This window comes from Momordica charantia (assembly GCF_013281855.1).
Source record: "Momordica charantia cultivar OHB3-1 chromosome 3 unlocalized genomic scaffold, Mcharantia_2.0 BLBB01000003.1, whole genome shotgun sequence".
Lineage (NCBI taxonomy): Eukaryota > Viridiplantae > Streptophyta > Magnoliopsida > Cucurbitales > Cucurbitaceae > Momordica > Momordica charantia.
The window spans coordinates 23,104,943-23,123,412 of NW_028275161.1; the positions used below are offsets into that span (position 1 = coordinate 23,104,943).

Here is an 18,470-nt window from a genome sequence, read left to right on the forward strand (position 1 = left end):
TTAAGATACGAACAGCTTCTTTATATGTCAAAGATTGAAATCATGCCCACATTTTTTTTTATTTCAAAAAGAAAAAATTATGACACTATGCTACAAATCCAAACTTTGAGTTGAAGAATTTGGTTTTAATACCCTATAATTTATGTGTAATTTGAAAACCATTTTATGTCAGAGAAATATGCATAAAAAATTTAAGAAAACACAAAATTAAATAGTTCGAATCCAACAATAGCATTGTTTCTTTAAAGACAATTTTGTTCCTTTTATGATGCTCAAGGTTGCATGAAATACTGTCTCTCAAAATATGACGCATTTACCAATCATGAATGCAGTAGTTCATGCACAGAACTCGAGGAGCTCAAAGTATATATTTAAGTAATCGTACAGTACAAAAATTGACGAAAATTTTAGGGAAGATTTCTTCTGAATCTCATTTAATTTAAATAATCATATCTTTTCAGATAAGGTCATGTCTTTTGATAAAAGAACATAGTCTGTCATATAAGGTTGTATCCTCTGACATAAGTTGGGATACATCATTTTATATTAAAAACAATTTTAATCACAAATTCCAACAATTTATATAATATTATAAACTTATATATATATTGACATATATTTTGACATTTTTCGTATGTCACACCATTTTTTTTTCCACTTAGTTCAACTAGTTAAAATATGTATAGTCGACCAAAAAGTCGTGTGTTTAGACCTCACTCCACATATTCTTACACTAAAAATATACTTGTTTTTTAATACTCTCTACCTTACAATTCTCTTCCATGGAATCAAACTAATATTAAAAGGTCAAATTGTTAGTTCAAATAATTAGAGGAGCTATTGTACACCTTTCTTATCAGTTATGTTCAAATTTTAAACATTTATTTGTAATATATATGTTTTTTTTTCAAATCAAGAACAATAAAAAATTACAAAAAAAAAAAGAATTGTAGATATATATATATATATATATATGGTAATTAAAAAATAGGTAGATAATAGATGTTCCTTATTTTCATTCCAAAACCAAATCAAACATCTCCACTATTTTTATTTTTTTTTATAATAACATCTGCACTATTTAAGAACACGTATTAAAGTTCACTTTTTGAATTTGAGATGAGCTAAAAAATTCTTTTATGTGGATTTCTTGTGGGATTCTCATTAATATTAATTAAATAGGAAAAGATCCATCATTAAGTTAAAAAGACTTGTGTTCAAAAGCATCTTAGAATCTAATATTCCCAATGAACTAGTAATAATAATAAAACATCCTTAGAACCCCTTTTCAAAAAAAAAAATAAAAAAAATAATAATCCTTAGCACCCTAGTGAAAAAATAAGTGAACGGAGGCATTACTTGAATAACTATTTTTGTTTTTATTTATATATATATATATATATTTTTTTTTTTTTTGCGCCGCTAAAAACAAGTTTTCCCCCCTTAAATTTGCACAGTTTTCCATTCTTTTTACATTTTGATTAAAGATAATTATTAAAAAAAAGTGGAAGATAAAAATTGGTAAAACTACCCATCATGCTTTCGAAACCTTTATATTAGCATCTTTAAATCTACACAAAATGTTAGGTAAAATAAAATTATACTATCGAATTTGTAAGAATTGAAACTAGAGAAGCGTATGGGTTGGGCTACTCAGGTCAAACCGGCTGAGTCGAACCACTCAACAAATCGAACCTGAACCAACCGAACTCGATGAAGCCATTCCACTTGAACCAACTCAAGGAGATTCCCTTTAAAGAACTCTAGGTATTGACTTAAGCACTAGAGCGTGTTGGACTTACCGTCAATACATTGTACAAATTTCTTATGTGTACAGGTATTTGACGGAGCTTTCGTCGTCGGAACACAGATATAAACCACTAGTTTCAAAATTTTTAGGTCAACTCCAATCTTTTATTACAAAAAAAAAAAAAGAAAAAAACAGGAGCATTAATTAAAAGTCACCAAGGAAATTTCTTTAGATTTTTAAAGTCGACAAGAGGAATATCAAAATGATGCAAGTAAAGATAAAGACTTTTAGCTACCATTATCAAAAGGGTTACATTAAAATTATTACTTTAGCTTTATATTGCCGGTTAGAGTTGCCAATTTGGACCTTTGGGAGAGGGGGAAGAAATTAACCTTTTTATTTAAGCCAATAAATTTATGTTCTTATTCTTATGAGCATTACTACCTTTCCCCAAAATCTCAGGTCCTAATCTTTTGAATTAATAATAAGACTTTACAGCTCTCTCATTGATCTCTTGTCATCCTTTTTTACAGTTGCAGCCACAAAAGGAAAGCCAATGCCTTACATTTGTTTTTATTACATTTTATAATAAGCTTTGTCCACCACTATATGTATCATTTCAGTGGTAGGCCCAAAGAAAAAAGAGGATTCATGCACTCTCAAAAAGCATTTTTTCCAACTCTACATACCTTATAAAGAATGACTTTCACAGGTCTTTGTATTTTTTTACTCCAAGGTTTTGGTTTAAAGCACGCGACTGAAGTTTCACATCAATTAGAATTAAGATCATCTAGATACTGCCTCTATTAATATAAGTTTTTTCTTTTTAGAAGGTGTATTTGGACCAAAGAATATATATGAAACATAATCGGACATAATGTTGGAGGAGATCTAATATGATGGAATTTGTATTGGGATTTCGATGGTCTCTGTTAACATATGGAATTAGGAAAAGAAATATACCTCTACAAGTCTACAACAAACTTAGCTTTCCCAAAAGACTGGTCACTCGTCAGATTTTATTAATTTGAAACTTTTTCTAGTTACAACAAAGAAAATCTTACTGTGATTTAATAATTCAATCCTATCTTGAATTATTGTATTTAATTTTGATTCTCAATCTTGAAAATATCCTATTCCGATCCTATGGATTTTGCATTTGATAGAATTTTCCTTTTTCTTTCTTTGTCACAAAAACTGCTTTGAGACAAATTTTTTATTTTTATTTCCTTTTGATTCATTTACTATTCAATTTCGTCGAAGCTCAATCTCTCTCCCGATGTAGGTAAGATGCATATAACAAAAGGATGCGGATTTAGTTCAAAAAGAAAAAAGAAAAAGACTTATGTAAAAATACTCCAATTAAGAATATCATAATTACAGAATAAATTAAACTTGATATTTTGGACTAAATTGAAGTAGATGTAATGGTTTTTTTCTAAAGGTGTGAGTTACGACGTCCTAGAATATGCATATATTATATTCATTTCTATCCAAAAATGTCACTAAAACTACCATTAAACTTTGATATGAGTTGCCATCTTATCTTATTGTCATTCTTTAATATAATTATTTCAATTTTTGAGGTAAAAGAATTTGTTGGGCGCGAAAAAAACATCAAGATTTGATCCAAAGACTTTAATTCAAGACATGACACAAGCACGTTTGCTTGGCTGAAGAGTTAAAAAGAGAAAAATCTTCTTTGAATCTTATTTGCCGTATTGAAGTTACGATGCATCACATACTTAAAAATTTGTATTTCTTTGGAGTGATGTGGGACGAGAAAGACCTATTAAATTATTCTAAAACCAGGTATTTCAAAGAACCAATTGTATAAATCGAAAAATAGGTGTATTAACAGTTAATTTATACTTATTAGTTATTAGTTATTAGATGCAGTACACCAAGAAATGATGGTTATAGGTAAGAGGAATAAATAATTCCATTATGTTAATGGAATCCTCATATTATTCTTGGTGTTTTCTTGTAAAGCATTAGTCTTTTATATGTAAACTAAATATATAATGGGATTTCTTTTCCTAGGCTAAGGTATAGGCTCAATTGCTCATATTTTGATGTGGATAATAATAATAAAGTATTTGAACAAGATTTCATCCCATCAAATGACTCACTAGAAGTGGGGTTGTGGACTATATCCCATTAATTATTATTTATCAAATCCAATATCAATCATTTTCAGCCTACTTTCCACGAAATCATACCGAACCAAAAAGTTTTTTTTTTTTTTTTAATTTTTAAATAAACCTTAAATAAACTATGTATTATTTCAAATCATTTGATTTAAAGTCCCTTCGTTTTTTTATTAAACCGAACCGCACAAATGATTAAAAAATCCGTCTGATTTGCAATTGCAATAATCCAGAGTTCTAAACATAGGACTAGTTTTAGAATATATTATAATTTAAATTAGATTTACAAGGTAGGAGAATTAGAAAAATTTTGTGAAATCCTCCATTTTTTTTGTTTAATATATTTACTTTTGTTTAAGCTAAAATATTATTATTCATCTTATTTTGATCTCATACTTTTTAAATATTGGTTCATTTTAGTTTGTATATTCTTTAACACAAATTCAATATCATAACAGAATTCATTTAATATAAAGTCATGATTACAAATAAGATTAAGGAATCAAATTTATTATCTTTCAAAAATACATGAACCAAAATAAATACTTTGAAAAGAAAAATATTTGACAGATGACCAACACCGTTGAAAATGTCACCAGACTCATTATTTCTTAACGAATCATAACTAAAAGTATATGACAAAATAAATAAAAAAAATAAAATACAGAAATAAAATAATATTTTAACCTAAATTTTAATTCTTTTAAACTATAAATAATTTCGTGATGATATGACAAAAAGAGGCCTTGCTGTCCGTGACCTCATCTTTACTCTATTTCCTCGTGATTTTCCACGATATAGAGCTGACCGAAAACGACAAGACGAAGACCAGACAATCAATATTCTTAAAATAAAACTACAATTGACAAACTTTTTTTTTTCTTTTATAAATATTCCCTGCTTAAAAAAAACTGTAGGGAGAAATCTCCCTATTTTGTCCTTCAACTTCTCATTATTATTGAGGTATGTTTGTCATTCATCTCTTTTTCTCTCTAAACCCTCTCAAATTCCACTAATTTTCTTTCTCCATCGGGCCTCTTCCAATCATTTCATTATTTTTCTTTCTCATTCATTTTTAGACTTTTTTTCCTCCACCCATCTAAACTCCTTACTCAAATTATCATTTATTTAAATTTAGTTCAAAATGGTAAAGATTGAGAGATAGTATCGGAAAGGTTGAATACATTAGAGAAACTTAGAGGGGTGGAAATCAAGAGAGAGAAATTTGTTAAGATTTAAAGATATTAGTTAGAACGAGAGATAAAATTAGAGGAATTAAAAGAGATGATCTTCTATTTATCGATAGAAAACTTGTTAAAGGATAGGTATGCAATCTCTTGTAATTTCATTTAAGTTCTGCTCGATAACCAACTCCTACTTAATTATAACAAGTTTTTGTTCGTTGGTGTTGGAAGACAAACCAAGTCAAAGTCACATAAGACAGCTACTCAAGTGTCACTTCGACTAGAAACGTACATCAACAACTTTTATTTTGTATATATATATATATATAAACTATAAATATATATATATATCAACCTGCAAGATTCTAATTTAAAAATTCTTTCAATTCTCTAATTTACAATTTACGCTATTAAGTATCTTTTGTGAAGAATTGCATATTCTAGTAAATTGAGAATATATATTTTTTTTATTTCCTTTATATAGAAAGGTTCGAACCGTGTCAACCTTCAAATCTCTTATTAATGTGTCAACACCCTAAACTACATATTTTAGTTAAAAGCATATGTTATTGTTTATAAACATTAACTATTCTTATTTTATCTATTGTTTATTTATTATTATTATTATTATTATTTTGTTGAAAGGGAAATTATTGTTATTTTCAATGACTGGACGGCAGGTATGAAATAATATTAAAATGTGTGTGCTAGCGATGGTAACTGGCAACTGCAAGTGCTTCATCGGGGTAAAGCCACGTGTTTCAATCTGAAATCATAACATTGAATTTAACGGTCTTTCTTGTTTTTTTTTATTATTTAAATTTTACGGTCTTTCTTGACTTTTGGGAATCCGTACAAAACCAATCACGTGCCTTCTTTTTGCCCTTTTCCTTTTCTTTTTTCGTTCCTTGTTTTTATTTCCCTCTTTTTTCCTTTTTTTTTTCCTTCTTATACTTTGTTGGTCAGAGTCAACGAGTCGCCTGTCAAATAATACATAAATTCTATGTTTCAAACAAGGTTCCAATTCCAGAAGCTTAAAAAGACTTGGTAAAAAATAAAAAAAAACAAAAAAAAAACTTAAGATTTGGGTAACCCACTGATATATGTATCTTTTTTAATCTGAATAACACAATTGATTAAGATATTTTCGACGAAAGTAGAAAGTTTTATCTAAAGTATATTGAGATTTTAGCTTCCGACCACAAGAAAAATATTTATGTTATATATCATTTAAAGACGTCATTAAAACTCATTTTTATGCACATTCGAAATATATATATTTTTAACCTTTCAATTTATTGAAAGTTAGTTTTTTTTTTTAATATGTCAAATTATAAGAAGAAGAAGGCAGATACATAAACGGGTCTAAAAAGTCATTACCATTTTGGGTTTGAAACTCTCATAGCTTTACTTAGATAAGCTATATCCAAAATATTTCGTTTAAATAATAATAATAATGTTGTTTTTAATTATCTATACACTCCAATTTGTTCTAAGTTATATGCTTTAATTCAACCTTGTAATTCAATAGGACTTTCAAAGTTAATGAACAAACTTGTAATTCAACATTTTAAATCTGACCTATTCTGTAAAAAACTTGGAAAAAAAAAAGAAAAAGAAAAAAACTACAAAGAAGAAGCTTTTGATGGACATCCATGAAAAGGACCCAAGTTGTTTATCATTAATATATATGTTGAAAAAGCATGCAGAGAGATCAGCAGAGTTATGTACATCATGAAGAGGAATTTTCATGCTAATTTCAGCTCATTATTTGAAAAAACAGAAAAAATATATTTTTCTTTTCTAAATCTCTCCGACCAATCAAATATTTATCGAGATTCGACGAGAAATAAGTGCTGACCAGTCAAAGTGAGAGGGTAGTGGTGGTAGAACTAGAAGGAGCCTTGTGGGCGATGAGCATGAAAAGGAACCAGAAGATTAAGTAAATGAGGAAGATTATGGTCTGAAAATATGGTGCATATGGAATTGCTGTGGCTATGAACAACGCCGTGACTGCCAAAAACCCGCCACCATAATACAATATTCGCGGAACTCTATGGAATATGGGCTTTGTCATCTTCCCAAACGCCACGCATCCAAAACACAGCAACAGGGCAACCGATAGAAACCGAAACTCAAAAGGTAGCTCTTTTTCTATCTGAACTGAAACTGTGGCTATGGCTATGGCCGACGACAGGCAAAACGCTACCATTATCTCCTCCCACGCCTCCACTACCGTCACCGCCGCCGCCGGTTGCCCCCCGCCGCCCCCAGCTTCTACTTCATCCTCTAAATATAATTCCCAACACTTGCGTACTTTTCTGATGCAATTCCCAACCCACCACATGCTGCTCTTTCTTAATCTCTCTCTTCTCTCTTACAAGTTACAACCTTCCTCTTTCGTATATATATGTGAAATGGGAGCTTCCCTACGAGACCATTTATAGAACACCCACATGGTCATATCAATACTCATGATCTCAAAATAAATTGAAAACGAATACAGTAGTATATATCTATTATCAAAAGTTTTTTTTTTTCCCAACGTAAGATAACATAAACATCACTTCACTAATAATAAAACATTGATAATTTTGAAACTTTTCAATTTGTCACGGAGGTAGGTGAAGCGAGAGAAAATGAGTTCATTTAAGTCCAATGATTTGCCACCTACTTTAAGAGTTAATTCCTATGTGTTTCTCGATACTAAATGTTGTACCTGGTTGTTTCGTGAGATTAATCGAAAAATTTAACCGTGATCGACGGAAGTATTTTTCTTTCACTTTCTTCGACCTAACTTGTGTTTAATAAAAATAATACAAGCTTTTGTTGGTTTTTCTAATGTATATTATTTTTAATGGTTAAAAGGTATTAGAGCGTGAGATTGATTTATTTATTAAAAGTCGAAGATTGTGGCAAGCTGTTATTGTGTGTGTTTTGTATGGTTGACCTTAGATTGAAAGTCATGTTGGAAATTAATAATAAACATTGATTAGATTAACAATCAACTCTAAATGTGACCGACCACTTTAAACTGCAAAATGGGCCGGGCCGGGCCGTGCGGAAATGGTGGTTTGTTATTTGGTTTGGCCCAAGCTTTCCGCAGCCCATGGACCGGGCCGGCAATTTTGAAGGATCGGCTCGGATCCAACCTAATCATTATTTGCGTCGAAAAGAAAAATTCTAACTGTGTTATTCAAAGCGCCATAAAATGTTCTTTCTTACATGTTAATTTTTTTCTTTACGACTAATCACATTTCTTTTTTCAGATTTTTTTTATTTGTGTTGTAAGTCTTAATTTTTCTTAAAAAAAATAATAAATAGATCTGTGTGTATATATATTGACATAAAAAACAACACAAAACTTAAAAGAATAAATAGATCCAAGAGCCCTAAAAACTTAGTGTTTTAAGAGACTATAAAAATCATGCCTATGTTGGTGTATCTTACCTTTCTATAAAACAAACCCATAAATTCAAATGTCCATAAATAGATCTCTTATCCACTACTTATATTTAGATTGATAACATCATATCATTTTTAAATACAAGTTAATAAGGTAAACAGTAAATAGAAGCGATGTGAAAAAAATTTCATATTAATAATTGAAATTTTATCAAGAACATATTACATAGTTCAACTAATCATGACATTATTTTACCTCCGATTTTTGTTCTTCAATCTTCTGTTTTTTAATTTTAAGTAGATTATATATTTAACTTGTTGAGTAAAATAAATTATAATACGGTAGCATTTAGTGCATCTTAACTTCTTTAAAATTATTATATCATCATAAATGAAAAGCAAATTTATAAATTTAATTTCATAAATCTCATCCCCAGAATCAAACACCCCACTTTCGCATTCTCAAAGAATCCTAATTCCACGTAGATGTAAGTTTCAAAATTCTTCATTATTCCACTTTTCTTTTTTCTTTTTTCTTTTTTAAATTATAGACTTTATGATCCAAAATTTTAAAGCCATATTCATCCAACCAACCATTCTTTGGGTGGGGATTAGATTTAATTTACATTTTCATTTTAATCAATGGGTGCACTATTAAATTAATAGCAGTGATGAGAACACTTTAGTCTAATAAGCTGACTACTTTTTATTAATTTAGTGAAAATAATAAAAAGTTCGAGTATGGTTCTCTCGAAAATGTGTAACAATAACAAAGTATATCTTAATTTGTCACGGTAGAATATGGCGGCTCTCGAATCCCATGGCACATGCCCAATTGACCCATGAATTTTTATTTTCATAATTAGGAGGATGAAAGGATGAAGTCTCTTTAGCCCGCCAACTTTGAATAAAGTTTAAACATGGTTGGATAACGATTTTCATTTTTAGTTTTATGCTTAAAAATTATGTTTGTTTTTCACTATTTCTTCAACATGTTTTTCTACCTTTCTTCGAATTACATTTAAATTCTTAGATTATTTTGAAAAAGTTAACCTAACAAGACAAAAAGAATGTTTAATTTTAAAAAATAGAAAACTAAAAATAAAATGGTTACCAAACGATGCCTTAATAATTAATTTGAGAAAATCGCTATCAATGTAGGCAATAAATTTAGTTAATTAACGTGAGATGTGTAAACTTGAACTTAGATAAACGATTTAGGTACTTATTTCTTGACCAAGAGATGAGTTCGAATTTACATTCCTAATTCTAAAAACGAAAAAATCATGAAAAGAAACATTTCAAACCTAATTACAAAAAATACTCAAACCTAACCCCAAAATCAAGTAAAAAAATATCCAAATATAACTAGCCTCCAACATAATTAAAAGTGCTAAAACCTGCAAAAATATTCTCACCTAACTATAAGGATATGTAGATATTACATTTGTATTAAAAAAAATTACATTATTTTATCATGTAATTAAATTCTAGTAAATGAATATCCAATCATCTTTAAATTATTTGTACATATTCTTTAAACAGAAGATAATTGCAACAAATAATAACATATACATATATAACTATCCACATTTTTAAATTGATAAATAAATAATATAGTCAAATGAATTTATAAAATTTAGGTACTAATTAGAAATTATCTTTAAATCATTAATTAACTCATATCAAAGAACAAAATGATATGTTTCAATGACTGAATTCCAAATTCCAAATTTATTTGAATATATACATACATATATATATATATATATATATATATATATATATATAAGTATTAGACTTCCCAACCTGATTCTGTAGCCATAAATTACACTGCATATTATTATATGTTATATATAACATTGGAAATAGCCTCTTTTAGGTGTTTTACTGAAAAATACACATAAGTTATCAAAGCCTCAACAATTTGCATACTAAGAATATCATTAATAGTTTCATTTTGGGTAATTCCTTCCTAATGACATTAATAATCAAATTTTAATGATCAAATATCGATTCGTATTGCATACGTAAATTCAAATTTTAGCTATAAGGTTTAATGTCATAATCTCTCCCTAATTGGGTCAATAAGATTTGACAAACAGGGTAGCTGAAACATTTATAAACACTAACATGCTCTTTATAGCATGTATTAATTAATTAATATTAATAAGCTTTTTTTTTGGAATTCGCATATTTTACTACTTAAGCTAAAAGGGTATGTTTCAATTGGTCCATAATTTGTCTAATTTTGGTATAATTCGAATTTGGGTATGCCTTTATAGTAGACATATAGGGTGAGATTTAGCTTTGCCCAACCACCCATTAAATATTTTCTTAGTGGCAAAAGAATAATTTTCTCAAACCTTTTTCATTGGTTTGAGAGCTTGTTCCCTGTTTTTTAATTTGTTAGGTTTGATTCCATTTGTTTTTTTTTAATGTTTTATGAGAATATACTCAAAATTCAGAAAATCAAATATGCTTTCTTATGAAATTAAAAAGAAAAATAACTCTAATCAAATTAGTTGAGATGATTTTGGCTATTGCCAATTACCTCTATTGAGGGAGTGTACATATATGTAAGGAATCTCCAATAATCTATATGTATATATTTATTCCTCTATAAGTTTAAATCTATATTATTTAAATCTCTTATGACATTAGTTTAATTGCATTTAAGTTAAATTTAAGAAAAAATTCGCATATAAGTTGACCAAAAGATCAACATAAAAAAAAAAAGTCAAAATATATAGGAAAATATACATTTGAACTACTTTTCGGTTAAATCAAATATTCAACAATCATAAAAATGCCAAAAAAGAACTTATTGACTGTGTATTTCACTATCATTAATATAAATAAATAAATAAATAAATAAATAACCTTGCGTGTGTTTTGTTGACAAATTACAAATTTTGTAAAATTCGAGAGATTAAAAAGTCAAACCTATATTAATGGAGATTTAATTTATTTATCCCACGAAAACTTCAACTATATATACACACACTAGCTTTTCATAAATTATAAATTCATAAACCAAATACGTATACATACTAAGTTTTTATAATGTAAGAAATTTGATTGGTTCTGAAAAGTTTATAGCATATAATTAATTACAACTGACCGATTTCATTAGCCATATATAAAAATTGGTTTATTTTTATGGAGACAGATTCTTTAAAACGACAATAATAATAAATGGTGTGGGGGGGGGCCATGTCTTATGGAAGCTAGCTTAGAATATGGCTAAGGCCAAAACTTGGGTCTGAGTTGGAACCAACCATGGTTAAAACCCCAAGGGCAAAACAGCAATTTTCCCAATTAAAAACCTCAGTCCACAAAAAAAAATTAATTAATTGCTTAATTACAAACTAAAAAAAGGGGTTAATTAAACCACCAAAACTTTCTCTAATCACACATAATCATATTTTTCTCAAAAGGAAAATCACAAAGCTTAATTCCTTGAAATGAACCCATGGGAAAAGTGGGTGATTAAGTAGGGGGTTGAAAATGAAATTTAATTATAGCATATGCTTATTTTTGGAGATTTAATGGCAAAAATATGTGAGAAGGAAACATTATCATTTAGGATTTGCTTATGGTTTTGGGTTTTGGTAGGAATATTGGCATATGTCAAGATCAGATGTGCCTGATTTTGACATGAGAGGCAGCAGCAGAGGTTTAATTTTTTTTTTTCTTTTTTTTTTTCTCTCTATTCTTTTTTTTCTTCAAAAAAAAAAAAACATTGAGAATAATTTCTGGCTAATGTACGTTTAGAAGTGAACTAGAACTACCCATGCATATGGTTTTTTATTCCAAATTTTTGTGCAAAACAAGTAAAGGGGGCATTCCTATATCTAAAGAGCATATTATAATTACAAAAATAAAAATAAAAATAATATAATAATAAATTAAATTTGAAAATTTTGAGAAATTCTTGCCTATTAAGCACTCTTTTTTTCTTCACTTCTTCTAGTCTTAATTTCCCATTTCTGGTCCCCATCTCTCTAGAAAATGTGGTGATCATAAAGGAAATTATTATGAAGGGCCTTCAAAATCAAAACAAGCTTCTCATTTTATAACAGCCATCCATCTTTTTTTTTTTTTTTTCTTCTCTCTCTCTTTAAATCTCTCATCTCTCTTTGAAAATGGAGGTGAATGAAATGAAGGGTGTTGATGATTTGGCATTTGGTGAGAACCCATTTGATGGAAGCTTGAAGAACAACTCATCCATGGTGAAGATCAGAAGACATTATTCTTTTCCAGAGATGATGATCAGAAGAGAAGATGGAATTCATGAATATGGTGATCATGATCATGATGGTGATGGTGATGAGATGAGCTTGAATAATAACAACAACAACAACGATCCATCAAACGACTCGTGTGGTGGTTTTCATGGAGAAATATTTCCCACCATTATTACTCGGCAGACGGCTCCTACTGCTGTCTTCTCCCCCAACACTGCCTCTTGTTATAGCAACGATGCTGTTTTCGACCCCGACGGCCATCGGCGGCATCATCAGCTGACGATAATGGCCGAGAGGAAGCTGCGGAGAATGATATCGAATCGCGAATCTGCACGGAGGTCGCGGATGAGGAAGAAGAAGCAGATTGAAGAGTTGCAATATCAGGCAAGATGATTTTGTTACCTGAATTGAATGTGTTATATTCACAAGAACACCGACGTGTGGATGGAAATTTAATACTTTATTGTCAGGTGGGACAGCTGGAGGTTTCGAACAGGCAGTTGTCGGAGAAACTGATACAGCTGCTGGAGTGCAACCAGCAGATTCTCCATGAAAATGCAGAGCTGAAAAGAAAAGTTTCATCGCTTCAAATAATTCTAACTGATTTCTTGACGCCATTGAGAAATTTTGAAGAAGCTTTCTGCAACTCCAATAATCGAGCCAGAGCCGAAGCTAATTCCAACTCTAGCCACCATTTGCCAAGCTAGCTCTACTTGTTCTTCATGAATTAAGGTTAATTTATTTATCTGGTGGATTTTGCTATGATCTTTTTTTTCTTCCTCATCATCATCACTTTTAGTTTATTAATCTAATATAATTAATCCCATCTGGATAATTTACCTTTAACTTTCTTCTGTTGCTTTTCAATGTGTTTCAGGTTCTTTAATTTCCTTTTTTTCCCACCATCTGTTTTAACTTCTCTACAGTCGACCAGACAAAAATTGACATGTTTTTTGAAATATATTATATGGTTTTTGGTTCGTAGTTTCCTAAATATATAATCCATCAAACTAGATATGTATTTCAACGGAGTTTATTTTGTACGTGTTATAGCAGTTGTAGGTGTATTCTATTCATTTGAGATCCGATCTAAAGTTGTTCGAGTTGAACCCTCATTTTAAAATGAAAAATAGAGAAAAAATGTTAAACACGATTAACTACTAATAGATTTAAAAAATTTAAGTTAATAAATTAGATAAATTTAATTTGATGGAATTAGAGTTTGCTGAAAGCTTAAAAAAGATCTTTGGAAAAATTACACGGGAATTGGAATGATGTGGCTTCAATAGTCATATGGTAGGCATGAGGTCCCCTTAGAATAAATTTTCCTCAATTTTAATTTTCTATATATAGAAAATCATTAAAAAAACAAGTTTATTAGGAACGAAGATTGTAATGGAAGGGAGGAGAGGGATATGATGGTCATTTCATGATCACTTTTATGGCATTTTTCTTTTCTCCTTAAGACTGTAAGTACTAAATTAAAGCCCCGTCGTTCAGCAGAATAAGAATCAAGAGAATGAATTTTATTCCCTTTGACAGAGAACATCAATAGATTTTTTGTTACGATTCTTGAAAATTTTTAGTAAGCGGCGTAATAGAAAATAACATTCCTATTACGATTGATTTTTGTTTCAATTCTTTATAACACCGTTTATTGTAGGGTAGATACAAACATTTATGGAAAAATTAAAAAGAATTGCATTTAAAAAATGCAAATCTTGGCATTTAAGAGAGAAGAAATAATTTTTTTTTAAAATCTTTTTAGTACAACCAATATAAGGTCGGAGAATTTGAACTTCCAACATTAAAAGAAGAAGTACATTTAGAGCTGAGTAATGCTCCTATTAACTAAAGTAATCTTAATTTAAACTACAACATGAACTAAAAGTTGAAGCCATAATTAGTTGGGAGGGGTAAAACTGGGAAGAAGTGTAAATTTGTTTGATGATAAAAGCTATAAATTAAAAGGATGATGATGTTTAGCCAAAAGGGTGGGATTGTCAAATCAAGCATTGCTTTTTCATTAGAACGGGTTTACCAAAAATGAGATTCCCGAATTAATTAATGATTAATTGTTGAAAAAGAAGTTTGCTCTACTAAAACCCAGATTGGGACAAAAATTACATGTTTTTAAAATTTCTTTTTTCATGTTTATGTTTTAGCATTTATTTCTACTAAAATTCTTCCATCTAAAAAAAAAACTTTATAATATAAATCAATAAATGGTTTAGAGACACTTCCCTCCATTGTTCTTTGGAGGATGTGGTTTGGCGACAAAATAGTCCGCATTAAAAGTCACAAAACTAGAAGCTTCAACGTCCAATGGATGCTGGTTCAGGTTGTAATCTCTTTTGCTAATGAGCTTTGGTTTTGCACTCCAATTCTCTGCATTCTTCCTTGGATTCAAATTACCATTGGAAATAGATGTGCTCCCAGAAAAATGGTGACCTTCCTCTTTTACCCTTCTCAAATCTTCTTTACCCATCATCTTTCTCACTGATTCTCTTTGTTTTTCACTTCCAACCCGAGACATTGGAAAGGGATAATTTCTTCCATATGCAATAATCCCACCTGCCCACATAACGAAACTTAACTTAAAAAACACATGTTATTAAAATAAAATCATCAGCTTTAGAATTAAATTACCTTGATCGTTCAAGTGTAGGGAGAAGAAAGCAAGCAAAAAGATGACAAGCCTTCTTGTAGATGCCATGGTAGTCGAGAGAGAGCTAGCTAGGGAAAGGAAGCATTTGAAATGGGAAGAGTGGTGTGATTTATAAGACAACAAAAGGAGAAAAGAAAAAACAATGTTTGAAGTCAAATTAAAAGTGTAGAATTTCGATTCCCCACAGGTTAAACCAACTGTGTTTTGTTTGTTTTTATGTGTGTTCGAGTTTGGTCGTTTGCATGGGAAGAAATTTGTGTTGGCGACAAGCCATAAAGCCTTCAAGCCTTTGAAAACTTTAGAGATTTTTCGTGTTGGGGAGATGTGCGGGGGACACCCTCTTGAAATCGGGAAAAAGGCTTCATTTTTAGGGACCATACTTCCAAAACCTTTCTAATATCATAATCATCTACACCCAACCGTTTCGCAATTTTATATTTTACTCAAAACGATTTTAGATGATAAAAGTATTGTCTTACATTCGATGAATATATGATACTATGGTTACGTATCCATGTTTTTACTTTTAGTTTCATCTAAAAAAAATTGTTTTAACCAAAATTCAGTTGCTCTTGAGAATTGTGATGATTAACCTGCAAAATAAAGGCATAAGCATTCTAAAGCTCAAGTTAGTCTCAATTCGAGCTATTATGTCTCAAGACGATCAATTTTACTTATCTATTTGTGGAGTGAGCCATATTATTTATAAGTATTCAAGAGCAAGTCCAAAAAAAAAAAACTACTTAGTACATTTCGTGAATTTAACGTAATGGTTAGTAGAAAATTACCGAACTGTTGGGAACAATTCCTGTTAGGTTGGAGTTAATTTTTCGAATAATAAAAAGAATTAGTGATTTTCCTTTCAAACTTCACGACGTGGGAATAGTTCAGATCTTTCTCGTTCCACCTCTATGCCACATGACACATTTTCATTCAACACCACACACAACACACCTTTACCAATAGTACTGATAGTTATTCTTATTTTTATATATCTCAGGATCCTTCTCAATTCTAATTAATATATAATTTTGGTTGGAATTTGATATAGAACTTTGGTCATATTAATCTTGCACATCCCAAACAACTCCATAATCTTTAAACTTTTGAACCAAATCAATTTTAGCCATTATCTTAATTTTTCTTTTATAAACCATTTAACAAAAGTCTCTCTTTCAAGTACTTGCTATTCATTCACATGGGATGGATAATAGCTTCTTCTTCTTTTTTTTTTTCTTATGAAAGTTACACTCAATTTTCTTTTCTTCTTGTTTTTTTTTCAAGAGAGTTATACACAAATTGAAACATAACGTGCATGGTATCTAAGCGGACCAATATTCATTGAACTTATATGTAATTAGTCTTTTTTTTTAATATATATGTAATAACTAAAAAGTCTAAAGTTTTAAATGTCGATGTCGATGAAAATTTTGATATCTCAATTTTCACATAAATGTCGATGAAAATATCGATAAAATATAATGTCAATGACGATAGATATTTATGTTATAAAAACAAAAAATTGGAAAAAACTATTTAAATTAACAATATTTATATTAATGAGATTTTGTTGATATTATTATATAAATGTCGATTTACCTCTCATATTTCTGTCAAACATACAGATATATGGAAATGTTAATATAAATATCGACGTATCGACGAATATTTATTATCATGAAAGTCTAAAATTATGTCTCTAAAATGTTTTAGATTTTTATCAAATGATTAAATGAATTAGATTATTTTCTTTTTCACTTGAATGATTGCAGAGTCAAAAGGATGGAACGATGAACAATATATATGTGCCTTATCTACTAAAATTACAAACACTATAACTTACACTAAAAAGAATAATTTAAAATATAATTTTATTATATTAATTAAAACACATTGGTCGTGAGTGGTAATATATTTATTTATATATATAAGAGCGGATGTCGGAGAGGTGAAAAAAAAAGTGGGAAATTACGAAATGCGACAACCTATGCACGTTGGGTCAGTGAGCACATTTTCTTACAGTTCTGTCGGTAATTGTAATTCCACACTGTCCAAGTCTTGTTTTTTTTAACTTTTTCACTTTCCGATAACAAATTTTAATTTTTTTTTTTTTTTGTTTACTTTGTCCATAGACAAGATTTTTGGAACTTTCCATTGAAACATACGGCCATGTTTAATTTTGACCGGGGATTATAAAATTTTTGTATGGTCATTTAAAATAAAATATTTAATTTAAAAATAATAAGAAAAAAAGTATAGGAATTCTATTATTACAAATTTACATATGAGTAACTTAAAAAAAAGAAAAAGAAACTATTTTGGGATTCGATCCATAAAAACTGTTGTTTCATCTTTTACAAACACCCTCACATGAAATCCCTGCGTTGGAATTGGAACCAACAACATAATCTATTTTTAATTGATGCAAATATTTAATTTAATTGTAATGTATATCGTGTCATTTTTCAATCCACCCCTACTTTAATAACTATTTTGTTTTTTTTTTTGTTTTCCATGTGAAAACGTAAAGAATACACGGAAATAATGGGGAGAAATGGAACATAAAAACAAATTTTTTTTAAAAAATAATAATAAATTTGAGTAGTGATTAAAGTGGAGATAGAAACATAATTTTTAAAAGTAAAATTGTGATCTTAAAGACCTTAAAGTTTCAATTTCACTTTTCGAATTGGGTAGTGTAAAAAATTTGGATGAGTGTGAGTGGAATTAAAAAAAAAAATGAAAATTTAACTGCGTGCATGAGTTTTTTAAGTTAAAATATTAGTAACTTTATTAAAAGTTATAGGTTTGAATTAAAAATAATAATAAAACTACCATGATTATTTAAAGTTATGATATTAACCACTAACTCAACTACTAATTTATTATTAAGATTAGTGTACTTGAAGTCAAAACTCATTGAGATATTAATCACCTTATTTCATTGAACTAAAAAGATTCGGTTTATTTTATAGGCTTAATACATGTATTATTGATCTTCTTTCAATTTTTTCAGTAGGATATTTTTTCCAAAATTTCAAATTAGTCTCTTTATGTTTTAAG

At 29.2% G+C, this 18,470-nt stretch overlaps 1 protein-coding gene across 5 annotated transcripts; it reads left to right on the forward strand.

Annotated features, from left to right (window-relative positions):
• Positions 1-12,483: 12,483 nt before the first annotated feature.
• Positions 12,484-15,743, forward strand: LOC111008998 (uncharacterized). Of its 5 annotated transcripts, none has more exons than XM_088121911.1 (3): positions 12,484-13,123; positions 13,210-13,471; positions 15,403-15,743. In XM_088121911.1, exons 1-2 carry the CDS (start codon positions 12,638-12,640, stop codon positions 13,444-13,446), a joined length of 723 nt encoding a protein of 240 aa, XP_087978037.1. In that variant the 5' UTR covers positions 12,484-12,637; the 3' UTR covers positions 13,447-13,471; positions 15,403-15,743. The 5 variants fall into 5 exon arrangements, with proteins under 5 accessions (XP_087978037.1, XP_087978040.1, XP_087978038.1 ...); XM_088121914.1 differs by having other exon boundaries at positions 15,408-15,743; XM_088121912.1 differs by lacking the exon at positions 15,403-15,743 and adding an exon at positions 13,617-13,709.
• The last annotated feature ends 2,727 nt before the right edge of the window (positions 15,744-18,470 follow it).